Source organism: Sus scrofa, chromosome 13 (genome assembly GCF_000003025.6).
Source record: "Sus scrofa isolate TJ Tabasco breed Duroc chromosome 13, Sscrofa11.1, whole genome shotgun sequence".
Classification (NCBI taxonomy): Eukaryota; Metazoa; Chordata; class Mammalia; order Artiodactyla; family Suidae; genus Sus; species Sus scrofa.
In genome coordinates, this window is record NC_010455.5 from 110,031,430 (window position 1) to 110,053,255 (window position 21,826).

General features: G+C 42.3%; 1 protein-coding gene and 1 long non-coding RNA gene across 16 annotated transcripts in view; one reads left to right on the plus strand and one right to left on the minus strand.

Moving 5' to 3' along the window:
* TNIK (TRAF2 and NCK interacting kinase) overlaps positions 1-20,916 on the minus strand; it is a 409,498-nt gene extending 388,582 nt beyond the window's left edge. For all 13 annotated transcript variants that reach the window (XM_021071173.1, XM_021071170.1, XM_021071167.1 and 10 more), the window contains exon 1: positions 20,430-20,916. In XM_021071173.1, the coding sequence (XP_020926832.1) occupies positions 20,430-20,486 (57 nt within the window). In that variant the 5' untranslated portion in view covers positions 20,487-20,916. The remainder of the gene's footprint in view (positions 1-20,429) is intronic.
* The window catches only part of LOC106507999, an 84,146-nt gene continuing 83,345 nt past the window's right edge, over positions 21,026-21,826 (plus strand). For 2 of the 3 annotated variants that reach the window (XR_002338109.1, XR_001304469.2), the window contains exon 1: positions 21,047-21,660. This is a non-coding gene — a long non-coding RNA (uncharacterized LOC106507999). Of the gene's footprint in view, positions 21,661-21,826 lie in introns of all 3 variants that reach the window. The other variant, XR_002338108.1, reaches the window with a different exon arrangement.

Consider the following 21,826-nt stretch of genomic DNA (forward strand, 5'->3'; position numbering starts at 1 on the left):
TAGAAGCCCTGAGAACAAGTGCAAGACTTGAGCATTCCAGCACAAACCTGACCTGGAAAAGGCAGTGTATCAGCTTCGCCTTCCTTCTGAGTCCTCCCAGAGCCCTCACTGCATCTGCCCCCTCAGGATCACCTAGCCACGTTCTCTAGAATCTCAACACACTTCAAAAAGAATGAAATCAAGTGCAGCTGTATCCATGCCAGTTCCCCTCTCTTTTTATTACCTCCCCAAAGTCTATAAAAGCTTAAAATCTATTAATTCTATGTTTATAGCAAGAATTTCACTCATTATTACCTGAGAAAGGAAGAGTCAATTTAATACACTTGATTTCAAAGATTCTATCCAATGAAGCCAGAGTCCATTACCGTCATCTCCGCTAATTACTGTGAAGTGCAACAGTCTGCATTTGTAAAAGCAAAAAGAATTCAGGCTTAAGAGGCAATACCCAGTAGAGAACATGGAGACATGGGGCGAGCCTTTGTTGCTGAACTATATTTTGCAGACCTGATGGAAAAAACTCCCACTCTAGCTTGCTCTGTTCCCAGAAGGCGATTTAACAGCCAGGGGTCTTATCCTCCTACGGCTGTAAGAAAGAGGCCACAAGAGCCAGAGAGCACTCGCTAAAGCTAATCAATATTTAGAAACTGAAAATAAAGAAATAGACAAATGTCAGCATGGGCAAAAGGAAAAGAGCTTTTTCCTCATGCCCCCAAGACCTAGTTCTAGGCTAGTATCTCTGACTTTCTGGGGTGCTCTGGGATTTACTGCTGCATGACATTCTCAAGACCCTTAGCCTCTGAAGAATGGTTCGGTCCTTCCTTCTGTCCCAGGGCAGAACAGCCACAGTGGTCAGTGAGGCGAGAGTGAGTCTACTGCCAAGGTTGCTTATTAGGTAACTGAAACCCACGCGTCATCTGCTGACCACACCAAGAGGCAATCCTGGAACTTCATCTGATGTTCCTGGTTACGGAGAGAATCTTTCTCCTTCATACACTTCTCCAAAGTAAGCTTAGAAGGCTGCAGATGACTTCATTCAACGAATATCTGAATGTCCACAATGTGCCATGAAAAACAGGTGCTGAGGAAATCCAGGGGATTGATAACCAGCTGATTTAGGACTAGCTATCCACACCATGACATGATATGACATCTTTTACCCTGCCTCTCTGCTATCATTGGTGAAGCTGCCCCACATGCAGTGACTTTTAAAGTCCATGGGACAAAATTGGGAATATTACTGCTATACATCTACTGTGACTTGTCGCCAATAAAAATTCACCAGTGTCTCATTTACGGAGTCTGTGCTTATAAAGAGGTTTATGGTCTGTCGTGTTAATGAACGACTTTAAAGTCTGAGGGGAGGTAGAAACGTAATAATTAGAGGCCATTTCACCATCTCAAAACCCCTTTCTGCTTCTTCCCATTGAAATTTATAAAACCCTAGGAGGGTTCAGATAATACCAATATCAGGTCTCACAACTACCTGGGACAAGGTTTTTCCAATGTCTTTGGAGTCACTGCACTTTCTTAAGGTTTCACTTTCTAATACCACGACCTCTCCTCTCACAGGCTAAAACCACTAAATGCCCTATCCTTTCAGTGCAGAGAGAAGCTGCAGGATCCCAACAGCCTAACTCTAAGAACGTGCCTATCCCTGAATTATATCACAGGTGTAATAAGATACAAATGTAAACCAATTCTTAATTTTTTTCAAAATCAGACCAACCTGAGTTCAAAATCAAACTCCATCATTTTCAATAAGTGTTTCAAACTAAGCCTCCATTTCCATAGTTATAAACTTTAAATAATAGCACATATCACAAAAAGCAACCGCATTATTAAGACCAGACTTTTTTATTTTTTTTATTTTATTTTATTTTATTTTATTTTATTTTATTTTATTTTATCTTATTTTTGTCCTTTTAGGAAACCAGTGGCATGTGGAGGTTCCCAGGCTAGGGGTCTAATTGGAGCTATAGCAGCCAGCCTACACCACAGCCACAGTAACACCAGATCTGAGCTGTGTCTGCAACCTACACCACAGCCCATGGCAACACCAGATCCTTAACCCACTGATCAAGGGCAGGGATAAAACCCGCAACCTCATGGTTCCTAGTCGCATTTGTTTCTGCTGTGCCACGACAAGAACTCCTTAAGACCAGACTTTTAAAATAATTAGCACAGTGCCGCACACATGGCAAGTGGTCTCAAGGGGTATTTGACATTAATATTTGTATTACTATTAATACTATTATTATTATATAAATTAGGTTCCAGATCAGTGTAAGGTGCATCTATGTGTTTATGTGACCTGGAACTTGGTACCCTGACAACATCACATCTGAGAAATGCAAAGCTGGGGACAAAGTCTCTGCCCTAACCAAGGCCAGCATGAACCACCTGCCTGCACCACCTGTCTGCCAGCCCCAGCTCAGCACTTGGCACGAGCAGCCATCAAAAGCTAAACATGCACTCAGTTTCCACTGTTTCATGAACATTCCACCTGTATCCCCACTGCTCAGAGGGAAGGGTCATATTCCCCACCTCCCCATCCTCACTAGGGCACACCAGATGGTAGAAGCCTGCCGGCTGCTCCCTATAGCTTTCCTGTGCATAATATGACCGTGTCCATGGCTCTTCCTCTGTCTCTGTTTGTATGATATCAAGACCATGCCAGCCTGGGGGATGACCACAGTGATAACTGGCTCTGAGCCACCACCCAGTTCTGCTACTGGTTAAGTTCCCAAGCCTCCTCCGTTTCCCACATTTCCCAGAGGCTGCTCTTGTGGCTGTGATGGCTGCTGCCATCCAGCAACTCATTCCTCCTTATGCTTTCAGTCCACCACTATCACCCCGAGAGCTCAGCTCCTCTGTTCTCACAGGGATGGAGAATTCCCTTTCTCAAGTGATCATAGCTCCTTTCAGCATCTCTTCTTCCTTGAATCTCTACACAGATACCAAATGTCACCGACCCGCGTAAAAAGAGGAAGACCTGTCTAATTCTTCTGAGTTAAAATTTGAAAGATGAACAGTTGTTAATCACAGAGTTGGTGGAGCAAAGATGGGGGAAGGAGGTTCCCAAGGAGAAGAAACAACAGCATTCACTAGTCTTTCAGCTGGACCGTAGCCCTTGCACTTACCACTGTGTCCAGGGCCACACATTTCTTTCCTCTCCTCATGGGTGTTTAATAAATGAACACTGAGGAGTTCCCGTTGTGGTTCAGCAGTTAACGAACCTGACTGGCATCCATGAGGAGGCAGGTTCGATTCCTGGCCTCGTTCAGTAGGTTCACCATCCGGCGTTGCCATGAGCTGTGGAATAGGTGGAAGACACAGCTCAGATCCAGTGTTGCTGTGGCTGTGGCATAGGCTGGCAGCTCTGGCTCCGATTGGACCCCTAGCCTGGTAACCTCCATATGCTGTGGGTGTGGCCCTAAAAAGACAGAAAGACGAAAAATAAAAATAAATAAACATTGATAGACCATGATGGAAGATAATATGAGAAAAAGAATGTGTGTAGACATATATACACACACACAAACATATATATACATATATCATTTTGTTGTACAACAGAAATTGACACATTTTAAATCAACTATAATAAAAAATTAAATAAATATGCCAAGTGAATGAAATTTAAAAATAAATAAATGAATAAATAAACAAAGGGCCTAAATCAGCTAGCAATTGCAGTTTGTCATAGTTTCTTTTTTTTTTTTTTTTTTTTTTTTGTCTTTTGTAGGGCCTCACCTGCGGCATATGGAGGTTCCCAGGCTAGGGGTCTAATCGCCTTAACCCACTGAGCAAAGTCAGGGATCGAACCCGAAACCTCATGGTTTCTAGTCGGATTTGTTAACCACTGAGCCATGATGGGAACTCAATAGTTTCTTAAAACACAGACCACATGCATCTGAACTATAAGAGGCCCACAGAGGTACAGATCTGTGAACCTCCTGCTTAACTACTCAACCGAAATGGGCAAATGAAAATCCCTCTAATTGAGTCTTGGGCAGTCCAAGGGACTGAGCTGGAGCAGTGAACTTCAAACTTCTGGTCTCTGTACCTGGCAAGAAACACATTCCACATTGTGATCTAATACACACACGCAAACAGTACAGTACCTGCACAGCAATACTTTTCTACTCTATTCTAAAAATCCTTTTTTTCTCAAAGCTGATGGCGACTCATTTAACTTACTCCACTGGGTTGGTGTCTCAAGAGGGAGTGGTGTGGTGACTGCAGATATTATAAAGAAGTGGGGGATGGTTTGATCATAGAAGGCCTTGCTAAATTAAAGAGTTGGGTCTTGTGCTGTAAGTCAAGAGATATTCATTTCATCAATAGTTAGATATGAGGAAAAACAAAGCCTAGGTCCTGTCTTTGTAGAGATTAGACTCCTCTGGAGGAGCGGTGGAGAGACAAATTATCTATCCATAGTAACGACTACTGAAGTCAGGCAGAGGGAACAGCACAGGGGCAAGAAATAGCCTGAAACATTTTGAGAATTAAAAGTAGTTCAGTAGGGATGGTTTTAGACAGGAGTACAGCGGTCCCTTCTCCACAGTTTTACTTTCTGTAGTTTCAGTTACCTGCGGTCAACCGTGGTCTGAAAATATTAAATGGAATATTCCAGAAATAAGCAATTCATAAGTTTTAAATTGCACACTATTCTGAGTAACGTGATGAAATCTCCCCATTCGGCTCCATCCTGCCGGTGGCCTGAATCATCCCTTTGTCCGGTGTATCCTGCCCCTTAGTCACTTAGTAGCCACCTCTTTATCAGATCATCTATCACATTATTGCAATGTTTGTGTTCAAGTAACCCTTTCTACTTAATAATGGCCCTGCAAGGCAAGAATAGTGATGATGCTGGCCATTCGCATCTGTTAAAGAGAAGCTGTAAAGTGCTTCCTTTAAGTGAAAAGGTGAAAGTTCTCAATTTAATAAGGAAAGAAAAAAAATTTTTATAAGAGGTTGCTAAGATCCACGGTAAGAATGAATCTTCTATCTGTGAAATTGTGAAGAAGGAAAAAGAAATCCATGCTAATTTTACTGTTGCACTTCATATTGCAAAAGACATGGTCATAGTGCATGATAAGTGCTTAGTTAAGATGGGAAAGGCATTAAATTTGTACAATAAGATATTTCAAGAACAAAACACATTCGCATAGCTTTTATTATGGTATATTGTTACAACTGTTCTATTTTATTATTACTGCTGTTAATCTCTTACTCTGCCTAATTTATAAATTAATTTTGGTCATAGATATATACGCATAGGAAAAAAAGAGAGTATATGAGTTTGGTACTATCTGCTGTTTCAAGCATCACTGAGGGGGGGGTCTCAGATTGTACCACCCACCCCGTGGATAAGAAGGAACTACTGTAGTTACCCTACTCCTGACTCCAAAGTCCTCCTTTCTCTGGAAGGAGAGATAAGTTATCTGGGCCTTATCCACGTTATTCTTGAAGGAAATTATTATGGTAATGACTATAACATGCTAGAAGCTCTTCAGAAAAGGGATGACATGAAGGTAAGTAGGAAGCAGAAGACAGACCCAAGGTCCCCATCCCTCAAGGTGTTGAACAGATGGTCTTCCTAGAAATACCAGAGTAACCTGACTAGGGAATTTGCCCTTATGGTATATGGAGCTGGTCCAACTATGAAGTAATGTTTCAGGCATATTATATTTTAGCAGCTTTATTGAGGTACAATTCACTCATGTTACCACCATCCAATTTTAGAACGTATTCTATCTCCTGAAAAAGATCCTGCATGCCCATGTGTAATCACTCCTGGCTCTCTTCTCTAGGCTCGCCAACCACTAATCTACTTTCTGTCTCTATAGATTTACCTTTCCTGGGCATTTCATATAAATGGAATTATACATATGTGATCTTTTGTGTCTGGCTTCTTTCACCTCTGTGTTGTAGTAGGAATCAATCCTTCACTCCCTCTAACTGCCCAATAGTATTCCATCATCTTCCACTACAGTTTATTTTACTTTCCATCAATTGATAGACATTTGGATTGTTCCCACTTTTTGGCTATTACAAATAGTGCTGCTATGTACAAGTTTTTGCCTGGACATATGATTTCATTCCTCTTTCAGAAACAGCCAAAATAATCTTCCAATGTGGCTTAACCATTTTACATTTCCTCCAGCAATGTATAAGCATTCCAGTTTATCCACAGTCTCAGGTATATTCTAAAATCCAGATTCACATTTATTATGGCATAAAGCATAGCCTGAATAAGGTTTGAACTAGCCATTTCTGTGAACTGTGGGGTACATGTGGCCTTGTAATTTATTCACATTCCAAATCTCTCTGAAATTTAGAAAAGAAATTACCAGAGATGTTCCTCTGAAACATGCTTGAAATCATTTAGTATCAAAACTCAATACCAAAAAAAAAAAAAAAACATGTAGGCCCAATCACAGAAAATTCAACCAAAATATTTGTCAAAAGGGCGTTATCAAGAACCAAGCATGACCAATTAGAGAATGTGCTTCCTACATTCAATAGTTTCCACAGAGACAAAAATCTTAACAGTGAATCCTAAAAACCAGCACCAACCTGCAGAAGGCAGCAACCCTAGCCAGAAACCCAGACAAAAGGTCAGGGAACTCTTACTTTAAATCTGATGCAACTTGCACTATATCAGAGGATGAGCCACAAAGACGAGGCCCTGCTTCCAGAAAAGAAAAGAAGCAGACTTGGCCTCAAGGGGACAGGATTGCCCCTGCTGCTTTGAAAACCCCAGGTACCTTTTACAAGTGTACGCACACAGGAAAAGAGAGAGTGGGCGCCCAGAGGACTGGCAAGAGCTTTGGTTCAGGGACCCCAGAGGAACACAAAGCTCTCAAACGCCTTCCACACACTTTTCCAATCTGGAAAACAACCCCCCTGTCTAGGGCCTGGATCTCTGTCCCTTGAACATTTTACCTAATGTGTAAATTTCACTGAATGTGTACTGAAACATTTCACTGAATGTGTACAATCGCCTCTCTTCGCCAACAGGCTTCCTCTCTGGGAGCAACCCTTTTTGCTCCTAGAGATGAAGACCTGGGAGGACATATGCTAATTACCCGCTGGCGCTCAGCTGAGTGGTGGAGGTTTAGGTACCCAGCTGGTCAGGTTCCAGAAGATTTCCCCTGCTAATTTCCAGTCACTCAAGGAAAACAAAGGAGTAACTAAGATTGGGTTACCATGATTTTCAAGAAACCTTGTTCCTCCTCCCCTTTCCCCCTGCCAAGATGTGTAGACTTCTGTATTTCACACTGTTACATCTGTTCTTCTCCAAAAATAAAAGTTGTTTATATTCAAGAAATGATGACTACAATATCAGCACAAGTTACATCTTTAAAACACTCACTGAAAGAACATACACAGCGTTCAGACCAAAGAAGGTGTGCAGTGTTCCTTCCCAGAGAAGCATCTGGGTATAAAACGGCAGGAAGGTGCAGCGGTGCTTCTCTTTATTTGTATGCATGGAAAGAAAACTGTGTTCTTTCTGACTGGTGCTAGAGCTACCAGTTTAAAGGAAACAGAAGAGGGGGTGGCCTTTTAGGAACAGCTCACACTTGGCTTTGACTTTACGAACTGTAAGACTATACCCAGTCTTTGGCCTCTAGGAGAGTCTTAGGGGTTCAAGTAGAAAACCACAGCACTCCCAAACTCAAAGGATGCCTTCAACCATGGAAATGGCTACAAAGAAGCCTTTTTTTTTCTTTTTTTGTCTTTTTAGGGCCACACCCATGGCATATGGAAGTTCCCGGGCTAGGGGTCAAATTGGAGCTATAGCCACTGGCCTACACCACAGCCACAGCAACGCAGGATCCAAGTCGCATCTGTGACCTACAATGCAGCTCACAGCAATGCCAGATCCTTAACCCATTGAGTGAGGTCAGGGATCAAACCCTCGTCCTCATGGATACTAGTCGGGTTTGTTACTGCTGAGCCACAGCAGGAACTCCAGGAAGTCATTTTAAATTCACAGTTTTCTCAGAATATGAGATACAACCAGGATTAGAAACAAGAAGTTCCCAAACTTGGTCCCAGACAGAACCTCTTGAATAATGCTATTAATTCACTACCCCTTCTAAAGAGTAATTAACATTCCTGATTTAAATGTTGCAAAATTGCCTGATACTTTAATAATATTAAGACCTCCCTCACCTTCTGAGAAAGCTATTTATGTTCCCTTAATTCCAAATATTCCAAATGTTCCCAATATTCCAAAATCTTAATCTTAACCAGATTTTTTTTTTATATCTGGTCTGATTATTATCTAATCATCTCCTTTTCCTTTAAAATAGGTCTTTCAAGAGGGGTCTTTGAACTCAATTTTTCAAAAGCATCTTCCCCATTAGTGAGTATGAAATAAAATTTTGATACATGCTCACTATCAAGATGTGTACAAATTATCATCAACCTTCCTCCAAATAAAAAGATGTGCGATATAAGCAGTGTGTTTACTAAGAACTGTAGATTAAATAACAACATATGACATGTTTGTGGCTAGGTCAGAGATGTTTATGCATTGTTGTTAAGAGGAAAGCCTGTGGGATTTCTCTAAGGAAATCCTGAAGCTGCTGTCTAGATTTCAAATGTCCATTTCATTTTCCAAGTCTCAAAAAATAAATAACCCAAAGATTTCAGACCACAAACAAAAGAAGGGCTGAAAGAGTTTGTGAATACAATTCTTTTTTTTTTTTTTTTTCCAGCTTCTAGGTAAATGTCAGAACCTCATGGGGTTTTAGACTGAATCCCTACAGATCCACAGGGAAAAACAGGAAATTAACACCAGAAGGATGCATCTTCTTGATCATGGAGATGGGGCTTTTTCTGCCCCCTGGATAAACTTGCTAATTAAAAAAAAAAAAAAAAAAGCAATGAAAAGAACAATCCAGGATTATCAGTTGAAATGATACTAGTTGACACTTGAAAACATTTCAAGTATCCTTCTTTCTTACAAACAATTCATGTGGATATAATATTAGTGTGAAATTAAAAGTCCATTTTCCTAAAAGTATGTGCCTTCCACAACTGAAGCCCTACACCTTAAGAAAAAGTTGCAGTTACCTTACATAAAACCGTATTTCCTACTCTGCAACATTTTCAGGCACATTCAAATTTATGTGGATATAGTCTATGGTTTTCCAAAGCAACCTTGTTTAGTAAACCATTTTTATGATTTAACATATACTTCCCCCATTCATTAGGCACTAAGATCCATGAGGACAGTGTTCACATGTCTTTACCTCACATCTAAAGACACAGTGTTCACATTTGTCTTTACCCTCTGCATCCAGAACAATGCCAGGTACACAGAGGATGCTCAATAAATACATGTTGAATGAATGAAATCAGCCAACATGAAACAAGAAGAAAGAAAACTGTCTTTTAAGTCTTTCAAACATTTAGCCCAGTAGTTCTGAAACTCTAAAATGCGTTGGAATGACCTGGAGGGCTTCTTAATGCACAGTTTGCTGCCCCCGCCCCGAGGTTCTGATTCAGTAGGTAAAGGAGGTAGGATCTAAAAAATGATCTTGTAGCTGCTGAAATGAGGTTCTCACTTTGAGAACCACTGTTTAGGTGGTTAACCTGTCAACCAGCTCTTAGAAAAGTCCCCAATGTACAGGATAACATTTACTGAGAATCTACCAGCTACAGAATCCTTTTCTACCTACTGGATAAGCCACACTGGTCCTTGCTCTAAACACTCTCAAAATTGCCAACAAAGGACACATGCAAGGGGGCAATACACAAACACATGTCCCAAACAGCAAGGGGTCATTAGTTTGGTAAGACTAAAGATGTTTCATTTCTCCAGTGCATTTCTTTATGATGTATCCTACTGCGCAGTTTAATGTATTTTTCTCAGATAGAAATTACTAAACCACAATGCATAGCCATTCTCCCTCTCACTACCCCACTTCATTTCACTTACTAATGGGAGTTTCATCTGAAGCCAGGGCACGAAATGTAGTGAGGGAGCCCATTTTAAAGATGATTTATATTGTTAACATTTTAGTGTTTGTAAGGACCAGAGTGATGATCAACACTCAGTCAGTCCTTCATGGTTAGAAATTGAGCAGAGGCATTGATAGGGTACAGATATAATCTAAAACTGCCATCAGGCTAAACAAAAGGACACCCAGAACCTATCTGACGGAAACCCAAGCTCTAACTCCCCAGTGATTGCTTAGGTTTTAAAGTATAGCTAACGTTAACTTCAAATGCATACTTTTCTCATGATGCTGTTCTGGATTTAAGTGCATTTATATTTATGTCCAGATTATAATCAGAGAGGGTATTTAATTAAATAATGTTTGCAAGTACTTTGAAGATATAAAGTGCTCTATAAATGCTAAATATTATTTAAATACAGTTTGCAATTACTGCTTACAACCTATTCCACCCACTACACTGCTATAATTTGATTACAAGCAGCTAAAAAAAAAAACACCTAGAAGTAGAAATGATGAAACCATGTGCATGTGAAGCTCAGATTTTTACCCTAAGTATAAATAATTTATAGGCATTGTAAATGGAGGGTTAGGTTATAAAATCTAGTAAATCAAGGCAATTGGCCTTCACAAGGCTGAGAACCACAAAATTATGTTGATTTTAATAGTTTCTTACTTATAAACCAGGTGGAAATACAGGGCTTGATACTCTTTTGGCTGCCAGTTCCATCTTTCACTTTCTCCCTTGTAATCTTAAAATATCTATATCCATATGAAAAAAAGCATAACTCCAAATTTTGATTTCAATAATTATTTGGGAGAAAAAAAAAGCTTGAGAATGGCCCCTGTCCTTACATGTCTTCTGGCCTGTCTTGCTATCTTCTATGATAATCACAAACTCAGGGGTCTCCAATTCTTGAAAAACAGAAACCTTTGAACCTGATTCCACATGCCTTCCAAACACACTTGTTGGATTCTTTCCCAAAGAGAGTAGCAGATTAAAGGTAAATGTACCTTATACAACATGTACCAGGAAATCAGTGCTAATCTCCAAATTGTTCATATTTTATTCTTTTAGGTTTTTGGACAAGAAAAAGAACAATTAACATGTTTGTTCGAAGCTGACCTTGGTTATTTTAAAAAACGAAATCACAAGAAAGAAATATTAAAACACAACCACGCTCATCAAAGAGATCTTGTACCCAAAATGAAAGGTTTCTGGGAAATCTGTGAACCCAGGGAGATAATACATCAGATAATTCTTTCTTTTTTTTTTTTTTTTTTTTTTCTTTCGGGGAAGGGGGTGACACCTGTGGCCTATGGAGGTTCCCAGACTAGAGGTCAGATCAGAGCTGCAGCTGCCAACCAACGCCACAGCCACAGCCAACGCTGGATCTGAGCTGCATCTGCTACCTACACTGAAGCTTGGGACAATGCTGGATCCTTAACCCACTAAGCAAGGCCAAAGATCAAACCCACATCCTCAAGGAGACAACGTCGGGTTCTTAACTTGCTGGGCCACAAGGCAAACTCCTAGATAGTTCTGATGTCATGGCAAGGTCTGTAAGTCAAATACTGGCCATGTGAGTTACTATGGCTACTGGCTTTGGGGCAGGTCATCATAAGCTCAGCCAACTTGGTAGCTCTATGACCTTTGGTAAATTAACTGATTTTTCCGAAGTCTCATGTGTCCATCTGTAAATGATACATACTCACCCCACAGGAAATTGGGAGGTAATTTGACAATGTCAGGAGCCTTAAAGAGCACTTAAACTTTCACTGTAAATTGTACTTCTAAGAAGTTATTCTAGGGAAACAGATACATACAGAAACTTATGCATAAAGGATAAATAATTATAAAGTATAAAATAATGTGTATAAAGACATATAGAAGGATGTTTGATCATCAAAGCACTATTCACGTGAGTTGAAAAGTTGGAAGTAACCAAGTTTCAGCAATAGGAATTGGTTAAATATATTATGATGCATTCCCACAGTAAAATGCTGAGCAGTCCTTAAAACATATGATTAGAAATCTGAACACTGACTGAATATTTGAAGAAATTAAAAATTACATATTAATCTTTTAGGCATGAAATAATATTGTGGTTATATAGTTTTTAAGAGTGTTTGGAGTTCCCGTCGTGACTCAGTGGTTAACGAATCTGACTAGGAACCATGAGGTTTTGGGTTCAATCCCTGGCCTTGCTCAGTGAGTTAAGGATCCGGCGTTGCTGTGAGCTGTGGTGTGGGTTGCAGACACGGCTCGGATCCCGCATTGCTGTGACTCTGGTGTAGGCCGGTGGCTACAGCTCCAATTCAATCCCACTAGCCTGGGAACCTCCATATGCCACGGGAGCGGCCCAAGAAATGGCAAAAAGACAAAAAATAAAATAAAATAAATAAATAAACAAGAGTGTTTATCTTCTAGAAATGCATACTGAAATATTTACAAATGAAAGGATGATGCTTCAAAATAAGATGGGGGAAGAAGTGGTTGGGGGTGTAGATGAAATAAGATTGGGTACATGTGGATAATTGTTAAGTTGGATGCTTATTATACTATCTGTCTACTTTTTAAAATAACAGTTTATTTAGATTTAATTCATACTGCAAAAATTCAGCCTTTTGACGTATACAAGTGATTTTTAGTATATGCATAGAGTTGAGTGACCATCACTACTACTTCATTTTAGGATATTAGCAGTGACTTCCTACTCCCCCTCTTCTTCAGCTCCAACAACCACTAATCTACTTTTCGTCTCTATGGATTTGCCTCTTCTGAACATTTCACATAAATGGAATCATATGACAAGTGGCCTTTGCGTCTGGCTTTTCTCAGTTAGCATAATGTTCATCCATGTTAAAGCCTGTATCAACCTTTCCTTTCATTACCAAATAATATGCCATCTTGTGGATATACATGAATTTTGCTTATTTATTCATCAATTGATGGACCTTTAGATTGTCTCTACTCTTTGGCTACCATAAATAGCTACTAAAAACACTTGTGTACAAATTTTTGTGTATACATATGTTTTCAATTCTCCTTGGCATATGCCTAGGAGTGGAATTGCTGGGTCACATGATAACTCTCTAACATTTTGAGAAACTGTCAACCTGTTTTCTAAAGTGGCTGCACCATTCTACATTCCCACCAATAATGCATGAGTGTTCTAGTATTCTTTCTACTTTTACATAAGTTTCAAATTCTCTATCATAAAAAGTTTTAAAAATTATGCCACAGAAAAATATTAATAGTGTGCAAAAAGACTGACTGTTAAGTTTAAAAGAGTTGCAGGTAATATATAAAATACGATCTTAATCTTTTAAAGCTGTCTATTTAGCTACACATAGAAAAAAACTACTAAGCCATATACCAAGATATATATGTGGTTATCGCTGGGAATCGTGGATTCTGTTTATTTTTTTTCTCCATTTTCCAAGTTTTCTGCCATGATCATGCATTGATTTTTATAATCAGAACAACAAAAAGCTGTGTTGTAATTAAACAAACTTTTAACAATTCATCAGTCTTTGCTCCCTTCCCTACCTACATTTGCTCCCTTCCCTACCTACCCAGAAGTCATCCTTGTAGGGTTCATAAAAGAATCAAAAATACACATTGCCTTCGTAAAGCTCACTGTCTAGTAGTAGACATAATCCAAGATAGAAGGTTTTTGAGTGCTCTTTAAAAAAAAAAGGGGGGGGGTATGAGTTCAGTTTGGAGAGATTTACAAGTGAAAGGGATAATTTCTATTTCAAAGAATCAGGGAAAATTGTGCGGAAAAGGCAGTATTTGAATGTTGCATATTGGGGTAGCAGAAAATGAAAAGGAGGGAGGTCACCCCCCAAAAAGCATCCAAGGGAAGAAGGAAGCTGTTCCCTGTGGCAGATAATGGTCAGAAGGAATGATTCTTAAAACTGCAGGGCACGATGGGGGGCCCAGCTGAACATTAGCTGGTCTTAATGTAAAGAGTTTAGTCTGTAGACTGTGAGGAGTCTGGGAAGGCCATGAATAAAAAATACCCAGATCAAAACCATGTTTTAGGAAGACTAACATGGATGCAGTGTACAAGGGACACCAGCCAGGAGAAGGCTGGTAGTAGGGACATAAGAGTCAAGACTTGTCACGGGTGCTGCCCAGGGCAGAGTTTTTGCAGCAGGAGGATTGGAGATAAGCGGATCCATGCAACAGATATTATGGAAGGATTTTTAAGATTGGGGTAACAAAATGTGTTCCAAGGATTTCCAGGCACCCCTTTGGGACAAGTGGAGGCAGCCTGGGCCTGTAAAAAAGTGGAGAGAGAATCATCTTTCTCTAGAGGGAAATAAGCATCCGACCTGAATGGAAGAAATTATAGGCAGAATTGATCCAACATTTTCTGTTTAAGTTCTCCCTCTCTCTCCACCAGAAACCTTATATTTATACGTGCAGAATAACATTTCATTCAAAAATATCTGGAGTTCCCGTCGTGGCTCAGCAGTAACAAATCTGACTAGTATCCATAAGGACGAGGGCTCGATCCCTCGCCTTGCTCAGTGGGTTAAGGATCCAGGCTTTGCCGTGAGCTGTGACGTAGGGTCACAGACGTGGCTCAGATCCTGTGTTACTGTGGTCGTGGTGTAGGCTAGCAGCTGCAGCTCCAATTTGACCCCTAGCCTGGAAACCTCCATTTGCCGCGGGTGTGGCCCTAAAAAGACAAAAAAAAAAAAAAGAAAGAAAAAAAAACACAGATTTTCTTAGGATTCTCAGCACACTGCTAGTTCAAACCCTGTTCTCACAGACGTATTTCCTCCCACAAAAATGGAAGAACCAAAATGACATGAAAGCATCTTTCAAACGCAAGTTACCCAAATTCTGTGAGGATGACAGACTCAGGCTGATTCTGCTCAGCTGGGCACGGCTGCCATGATTCAATCACAGCAGCTCAAAGCTGGGTGTACTTTAAAACCTCTATCACTCAAAGAAGGAAGGATGGAGAACAAGAAGGACCCAGAAGGTTAATTCCAGGGCAGAGACACAGAAAGAAGAAAGGGCCAATCAGCATGACAAAATTATGAGATTTCAAAGAGCCTTACAGATAAAGGGGGAAAACAGATATTTCTGTGAAGGAAAAGTGTTGGGTATTCTTTCATCAACAAAATATTCCATGACCTCCTAAGTAACTAATTATTCAAACAACAAACCATGACTTATATTAGTGCTTGTCCTAAGATTACTCTGGTTAATAATGAATACTGAAAATGATTATGCATATTTCTCTGATGTTCTGATAACTACCATTACACTCTTTTTATTGTGAGGCAATGTCATGGCAAAGAAAACACCTGTTTAATATCTCTAAAAAACAACAAATGTATCAAATTTAAAAACTGCTATACTATTACCATTTTGAGATATTATCTTACCAATTCATGCAATTTTACTAAACTCTCATTTAAGACCAAATTTAATTAATTACCTGGGGTAATGAATTATTAATGTTTCAAGATTTCTTTAAGCCCATGAGACTTCTGACCAGAAGGTTGATTTTTTCAGATTTTAAATACTGAACTAATAGTGTTATCATTTCAGGTCCACTCCCTCCCCCACCCCACCCCACACAAATTTTGAAAAGGCACAGGCATCATAAACGAGTTTTTACTTGAACAATGGCTAATCCATAAAGAGAAGAAAAGGTCTGAGAAAAAGAAAAAGATTTTAATGAATAATGTTAATATTTGATCCTGGTTTAGAACTATGTTCATCTCCAAAAAGCTTCTGGGCTTCAATCACCGCATATGTAATGAATGCTTATCCTGGAGCAAAGGTCAACCCAGGCCATCAGAAGGTAAGACACAGGCCATCAGAGGAATAGAAGGGCATAATGACACATAAAAGTGGAAGAGCACTACTAAAAAGATACAGGACCTTCTGATATCTTTTTCTTAGGATCATTTTCTTTTAGGTGCAATTATTAGAATCAAATGTTGGTGGAATCAAGTTACACATAAAATTCTATTTAGTCATGGAGTAGCATATTTGTTTAGTGTTTTATGGTTTTCAAAGCACTGCCATTAGTACTTTATTGATTTTTGAAACCCATGTATGAGGAAGACAGCAATCAGTTGTGATCATTCCCATATTTGAGTTAATTATGGTTAAAGGACTGATCCAAAGTCACATAACTAATAAGACATGGACATAGAACTCAGTGTTCAGTCCACTCCATTAACTCACTCACTCATGCATTTATTCATTTACTCAACTAACTGGGACTGTGGACTCAGAGATGAACTAGACCTAGCCTCTGGCCCCAAGAAGCCCACGATTTAGTGAGTGGATAGAAAAAAATAAGACAAAACAAAACAAAACAAAACACCATATCATTTATCACACAAGCGTGAAAAGCAAAGCAGGAAGAATGCATGCAAGTCCTTCAGAGGTCAATTCTTAAACCCAGGTTTTGATGGAGAAAGAAATAGCTAGGCTCAGAAGGGAGTGAGGGGTAAAGAGAGAAAGACAAGCAGAGGTCATCCAATTTTGTTTAAACAGAAAAGTGTGAGTCCTGGCAGAAACTTAGAGTACGAAGTCAGCAGCGGCCAGTCTTGGCCTCGAAAGCCTTAGTCTGTGGGCCAAACTAAGGATAGCCAAGGTGCTCAGATTCAGATATTCTAATCACCCAAAAGCTTTCTGGGCTGATCTCACCTCATATGATATAAAGCATACTGGTGGCACATTTCATTTTTTTTATTCTGTGATATCTTGAAGGAAGAATGACTCAAGCCCTGCATTTGAATGAGTAGAGTGTTTTCTGCAGCCTATGTATGTATACACACATTTCATACACCCACATGGATAGTTTATATCCATAATACTATATATAAATATCTACATAGATTATACAAAATGCACAGAGAACTCTACAAACCTTGCATGCAGAGACATCTGAAGAGTGTGTATGTCTAGACTGACCCCTTGGGACATGTTCAGATGGAAAAGGGTTACAAAGAGAGGTTAACATGCAGGACAACCATCTGTCCTGGATGATTCAGTAGTTTGCCTGCAGAGGAGGAATGGAAGGGGGGGCTGGACAAGACAAATTCCAAAGATACCTTAAAGCTCCACGGTTTTATGTATTATGTATGAGCTTACCTGCATGAAGCAGTTTCTCTATTTCTGATAAATAAAATTCCATGACCCTGGTGAAATAATTCCTCCTGACTTTTTTTATGCTCAGGCAGAAAATGTATTCTTGATGGCTGATATAACCATAGACAATGTGACTTAGGGAAAAAGAAGAGTACTGAATGAGAAGTCAAGAAACCTATATCTTTTACCCAAACCATTCTTCTCCCCTCTCCCAGTACCCCCACATCTAAGCAGGGAGGGGGGCTGTGTGACCTTGGGCAATAAACTACACCTCTCTCGGCTTCAGCTTCCCAGGTATTAAATGAAAGGAGTGCTAAGTGTTCACCAAATCTCTTCCATCTCTAAGTCTATGAAATCACTTCTCTCCCTCAAGACTTAGTTATCTCCGGAGCTCTAAAAATTAGAACTAATAAAACTGAATTCGAATCACCTCTTTTCTAACCACTCTCTTTTTTACCTACTTTTTAAAAACCACCCAAATCATGCATAATTTAAATGATCTGTGCTGTCACTGGTTGCTCTGGTTTAAATTATGCATTGTTGCTATTTGGGGAAAATTTAGACTGGGTCCAGTCTGGGATCGCGGGCTGAGAATGATAAGCCCCCGGTGTGAGAAAGGATAAAGGTTTCTTCGGACAGGATCTGCTTTTAATGCATTAAGCGCAAAGTTTACAAAAAGGGCATGGATTGTGTATATTAAAGAGCCACCAAAACAGCAAGGGACTGGTAAGACTGCAGCAAATTCTCCTAGATGCCGCTGACCTTGGCTGCATTTCAGGGGTCAGACATTCCCCCAGGAAGTTCTCAGCAGGCAGGCTTTCCTGAGAGTTTAGGAACATATGAGACCTCTCATCTACATGAGTCCATCTCTCCTAATCTGGAAAAACAGAGAGAGATGACCTACCCCTGATTTGTGGAGATTACCTCTGTGGCCTTTAGACAGGACTCTGGGCCTGCCCAACTCACCCACCACAAGACTGGTGGCAGACTCCAGCCTCCAGGATGTAATTGTCCTCACATCTGCATTTAAGTCCTCCAGCCAGCAATTCCTCTTCTCCTAGGCTAGCTGGAAGCTGTAGCCTTCCCTCCCTCTTTCTACCCCTCGTCCAGTCAGAAATACAGAGGCAAAGCACTGAAGCCCAGGCCACGAAGAGCCATTTCAGTGAATCGTGTTCTCAAAATACTGATCTCAGGAGCACAGGTCTCCCATGTGTGAATCTCACACCAGGTCGGCCGTTGAGCCCTTGTGGTTGCTCATAGGCCTACAAGCTCTGTGCTGGGTATCTCAGAAAACCTTCCCCGCAAAAAAGCCCACAAGACACCTTCAGACCCAACCCAACTTAAAATCACATCAGAGTGCTATCCATTACAGAGAGATGTTGAGACTCCTTTCAGCTCAGGGAAATCACAAGCCTTGCCCATTGTTCTGACTCCCTTCCCCCACCCCCTCTCCCCTGCTTTGCCACTTTCCCCTACCATGAAAGTCTGGGCCATCCATCCACCTGATTAACCCGCTGGCAGCAACTCCCAGCACAGAAAAGTAGGGCAAATGAACACACAGAGTCTGTAAAGCAGGAAACCACAGACTTGGCCAAAGCACCCACCCTGTTACCAACCCCCACCCCCAGCTGCCCAAGGGGCAGCGGGTTCTGAATGTGGCATTTCTGTGCCAGGGAAATAGACAGCTTACTGTAATAATGCATGAATGAGCTTTTGCTACCCAACTATCAAAAAAGCCATTTCAAATGGCATCTCTGTTCCTTCTGAGCCCCTTGACTGCTTCTCAGAAACCCCACCTCTGAGATGTAAGGATTAAGGAGAAGGGGAGGGTGGGTTTAAAAAGGAGGGGGGGTAGGCAGGGAGAGAGAGGATTAAGAAGACTAAAGAAAAAGTACCACTTTCACCACAAAGGTAGTTGTTTAAAATAACCGTAGACAAGGAGGCAATGTTAAGAAAAGTACTGAAGATTTGGTATCAAGATTCCCAAGATTTAGCATCAATCTAGCAATGTATTCCTCAGGAGGGCGTGTGAACTTCCAAGCTTCACCCATCCTGTGTGTCTCTGTGTTGAGAGCCACCATCAATTCCATCTCACCGATCCTCCTTGCTTCAAGTATATACAGTCGCTTTTTTCTTTTTAATTTCATTTTTGATTCGAGAGAGGAAAAAGCCGTGCTTACATTGGTGGCCAATCCTTCTGAGACCCCCGCTGCTGCTGCCACCCCCCCCAACCCTCACCCCCTTCCCGGCAAGCAGGCAGCATCTAATTAATATGGCAAGAAAGCTCTGCCCCCTTCCCTGAAGGAGTGTGTTGGGATTGGGGGGTGGGGGTGGGGAGGCGTCGAGGCTGCACTAGGATTCCTGGTATTCTGATCTCAAAACAACAGCAAAATGGATTCTATATCAGTGATGTCTTAGTCAATACAATGAAACGGCGTCTGAGGCAATTCACGTGAGGATAAATGCAAACCAGGGGAGCTGGGGGGAGACAGGTGCTTTACAAAGGACTGGCCACAGACACGGAGAAAACACACACACACACACTCTCTCTCCCTCTCTCTCCTAGGAGTTCCGGTCTGATGGGGGCAAAGCAGAGAACACATCCCTTTCACCTGCTTAAGTTCAGCCATAAAACTGAAATGTCATAGCCACAAAGTCAGAAGGCATAGGCAGGGCTGAGTTAAAACCATAAATAAAGGTGAGTGGCAGACCGGCATTTAGGATAGCGCTGAGAGGGAGTCTGGGCACCAATGGCAGAAAAGGGGGAAGAGGGGAGGCAGGTGCCATCTACAAAACCAGCATAGCAATAGCTGTCCCCTTGGAGCGGCAGGTTCGGCTTCGTGGGGACAGCCAGGCTCACAATGTCATCTTGGAGGTAGCCGAAAAACGTGAGGGGCCAGTGCCTTTATTCACGCTGTTATTCTTTTTGCAGAAAGAGATAGTGGGATCTAGAGCCTTGGCACTAGACGACCGTCCGGGGCTTGTACACACACACACACACACACACACACACACACACGAGCCTTTCCTTTTAATGCTCTTACACCGGTCTAAGATGAAACTGGCATAATCTCCACGCGTTCTTGGGAGCGCCTTGGCTACCACCGAAGGTGGACACGAACCGTACAGCCCCTGCCGTGGGGGGCTAGCCAGGAACACCTCAGCAGATCCCCGAATCAAAATTAGAACCCAGGTTCCCTCGCGTCGCATTCGCCCGTCTCTGCCCACCAGCCACAGCCCCAGTACACACACGGAGCCCATTCAATTCACCGTGACCCAAAACACTGGAAAGAAATCGGAAAACATGTTCTGCTCACCCTCAAAGCCGAGAGATCGATTTCATCCAGGCTGCGAGCCGGGGAGTCGCTCGCCATGTCGACTTCTTCGCGGGAGAAATGGACCAAAACCACCCCGAAGCTTCTCCCTTAGAAATTCCACCTTGGTCTATTTCACTCGCGTCCTCATGCGGGTGTGGAGCCAGAGGCCCGGGGCCCAGCCTCCCCCGCCCACCCCGGCCCCACAGCGCCTGAACGCGATCTTCCGCGCGTCGGTCCACTAGTCCGGGAGCCCAACCTGCACGGATCTCCAAGCCCGGAGCCGCGGTGCGTGTGGGCTGCGCGCCCTGATCGGCTAAGGGCGCTGGGGCTGCGTGGGTGTATTTAAATGGGACATGCTTCTTTGCTTGTGCGTGGATGGCGGCTGCATTGGCTGTTATAATGAGACACATCAACTCCTCCACTCAGCTGGGGTGGGGGGGGGCGTGGAGAACCACACAGAACTGTCTATCACCGCTTCCTGGGAGGAGTAAAGGAGGAGGTGGGGGTGGGGGAGGTGGAGGAGGCGTGGTCTCCGACTCGGGAGAGGCCGCGCTTCCTGACCCGGTCCCTCTGCACCAACGTGGGTGGGGGAGGGGCACTCACCCTTTCAGCCCAGGCATTTGCAGGCTAATCGGGCTGGTTCTGAAAAGCTGTTCCTGAACCATGCCTCGCTTATCGTAGGGACAAGGGGGCTTTATTTTCGTGTGTCCAGTTCGTGCGCTGCAGCAAAATGGCCCTTCAGTCTCATTTTGAGGGGTTCTCGGCAGGGTTCAATTGCTTTAGCGCTGAAAAAAAAAAATCCAGAAGGGAAAAAAGAAAAGAGCGATGCCCTCCCTCCCCCATTAATTATTTGTGGGGTTGGAGTAGCGCGGGCTGGTGCAACCGGTGCATATAAGGACTTGTGTGGAGGGAAGAGGATCCGCCTCCAGCCGCGGAACAAATCGGGGAGACGCGCACTCTCGCAGGGCGCCCAGCCCCGGGCTTCTCCAAATTGCAACTGCCGCTGGGTCGAGACCGCCAGGGCCCCCGGGATCCCGGAGGGCAGTTATCGAGGGCAGGTCACTCGCCGCCTCAGGGTTAGGAAGGTTTGCCAGAAGCGGGAAAGCTAGCAGATCTGAGCTTCCTTTGGGCCTCGCCACACCCAGAACCTACCCATGCCGCAATTCCCGCACGGAAACGACCGAATTGAAACGAGAATTTTTCTCCGGGTGCAGTGACTTGACTGCTTCAGGTAACTCCGAAGCCAACACTGGCTAAGGCAGCACGCGCCGCCTTAGCACCCAGCATTTTCCTTTCAGGAGGCTTTTCCGCTGCTGACCTACCCAGACTGATAGAGAAAGTTTGGCTGTCGGCTAAGATGTAACACAGAAGACCTACGGCTGAGAGCGATTCCCCTC